The following is a 2509-nucleotide window of genomic DNA, read 5'->3' on the forward strand; positions in this document are numbered from 1 at the left end:
GCATGTAACACATGTAATATACATATCGATTGATACATCTCATTTTGAACAGACCAAAGTTTCCTTTGAAATGCATTTGAAGTATTTTTTTTAAATCGTGGATACAAAACACATACATATATATATAACAAAGCTTATCAGGAAAGCACCACATTGATAACAAGATTTCTCCTATGATCTTTATCAGAAGAACCATTGACACTTTATGTTAATCTTCTCTATACCTCCTGAGATCTGAGTATAAAGTCAGTATTCTTATCAGCGTGGCAGTTTGTATTCTGTGGATTGGATCTTGTTGGAGTGATTGTAGGTATGAATACAGAGCAGCCTTGTGGTTCCCCGTCATCTGTTGACAGATGCCCAGAATTTGCCATGCAATGTCTTTTCCTATTCCTGGCTCAATCTCGACCTCACCACGGTGGACTAAATCCTGTAGATCATTAAGAGCTGAATGTGCTTTCTTTCTGTCAATATGTATATAGCATAAAATTTCTAGCATTAGTAACATTACACGATCTGCGATAGCTATTCCAAACATGCCATTTTGTCTATTTGATGCAATTTCCGGTACTAATTCGTTAATGTAACGGGTCTTTCCGTCAACAATGATATGCATTGCTACCGCCTGTCTCATCTTTGTAGACAATGGTTTTCCTCCTAGGACCTCTGTATAGCTTTTATCGGCAACTTTATGAGATCGCAGTATATATGGCCGTGTTAATTTGAGCTTTGTCGTTTTAATGAAAAACAAAGATTTCACGTACCGCAATGTCTTGTAATAATATATGGCAGTATACAACATATCTGAAATAAATCCAAATTTTGCAGCCTGTTTTACCATGTAACAGGAAGTTTTGTCGGCGACATAAACACGTTTGTTTAGACCCGTTTTTTTGTTCAGTTCGTGTAATATAAAAGCAGTTGCCTGAAATATGTCAGCAATAGATCTGAGTAACATGATAACGTGGTACTCCGTCAGGTGTGAACTTATCAATTTCTCTACTGTTATTAAGCACCGCATACACGAGGGAAGGTCATCATATACCAGATTCTTTTTCGATATTTCAGTGAAGAGTTCTGGATCAAACTCGTCCTCAAAGATTCTAATGTACTCTGTGCAAATGCGTCTTGGATCCAAAAGAGAAGTTATTATCCAAAAGTTGATAGAAGGACTTAGCAGTAGAAATGCTATTCCCTTCTGATACAGTGCATAGAGATTATTGAATAAATTCTTTTGTGCTTCGCCATATATATTATGGAGAAACATGTTGTTTTCTGGTATGAAGAAATTAGGACATACTCCCTCGTACACCCATTTGAGGATCAATTTAAAGCAGACCCAGAAACACTCCAGTAAATTTTGTGGACACCAGAAATAAATTATGTTGTGTTGAATTCCCCAGAAAACTGCTGTTTTCATATGGTATGAACATAGCAATTTACCTTCATTTCCAAGCATTCTGTGAAAAATTTCCTTTGTTAAAATCTTTAGCAATCCATACACGAGAAATTGACAATGGTTCATTTCGAATACAAGTTTTTGTTCAGCCAAAGAGAATGAAATTCTCCATTCATCATGTTCATGATTCCCTAATTTGTGCCCGATTGCTACAAAATGGCATCCTTTATTGACTATATCTTGAACAGCACGCGGAGGAGGCCAGTTGTGACATCTTTCAATCCATGGGAAGGCAGATGGAGGCCAAAAGTCGCTGGCAAAACACCACGCCATATCTATTTCATCATTGCCACTCACATCACTCACACATGGTCCATGCTGAACACAATTACCCCCACAACATTTTCTTTGAAAGAAACACATCATCTGTTTATGTTTAGAACTAGATATATAAAATTTTCCATTTATTGGAATACAAGTCGTTATGAAAGCTTTGCAGTGGATATTTGGTGACAAAAGCTGAAGCAATGTGAATCCTGGTGGGCTATCGGTGCAGTTGGCAAAAATAAGGGCTCTGTCGTTGTAAAATTGAGCTTGATTTAAATCCCAAATCACTTTATTTTGCTTTAACCAATACATGTAATCAAAATCTGACCCAGCTAGTCTAAATCCTTCCGCTCTTACTTCCACCCCAAAGAAAACCAGTACCCTTTGGCAATCTTGAATCACGTAATTTTTATTGGATGTCCTCTATTTCTCTTCTCATGGCCACCAGTTCTGAAGTCCCCAGTTTTAGACACAGACCCATATACAAGGACTCTGATAGGGCGCTGATAACGAAAATTTTAACATCAAGATGATATAATAAAAATTCATTTAATTGCATCTTTCTTTTCTATTAGGCTCAATAAATAAAATCGTACCGGATATATACCTTTTCTTTTGAAAGAAAATTTTTGTACATACATGAATGGTGATGAGTTGAATGCCATTTAACTGCTTGAATGGAATGGTTTCTGATTTATTAATTTTTTGTTTTTACACATGTAACTTTGCAGCTTTAAATGCCTAGGTGTCTGTATTCATCTTTTTATACCAAACACAGATATC

General features: G+C 36.3%; 1 protein-coding gene across 1 annotated transcript; it reads right to left on the minus strand.

Moving 5' to 3' along the window:
- Positions 1 to 208: 208 nt before the first annotated feature.
- Positions 209 to 2038, minus strand: LOC134273776 (uncharacterized). Its single transcript, XM_062755991.1, has one exon. The coding sequence runs from the start codon at positions 2036 to 2038 to the stop codon at positions 209 to 211; it is 1830 nt and encodes a 609-aa protein (XP_062611975.1).
- Positions 2039 to 2509: the final 471 nt, after the last annotated feature.

Source organism: Saccostrea cucullata, unplaced genomic scaffold (assembly GCF_032062105.1).
Source record: "Saccostrea cucullata isolate Sc308-1 unplaced genomic scaffold, CSIRO_AGI_Scuc_v1 ctg6719, whole genome shotgun sequence".
NCBI classification, from domain to species: domain Eukaryota; kingdom Metazoa; phylum Mollusca; class Bivalvia; order Ostreida; family Ostreidae; genus Saccostrea; species Saccostrea cuccullata.

Bases quoted from the DNA above. Each gene is read 5' to 3' on its own strand.
- LOC134273776 (XM_062755991.1), bottom strand. From the start codon at position 2,038: ATGTATTGGTTAAAGCAAAATAAAGTGATTTGGGATTTAAATCAAGCT.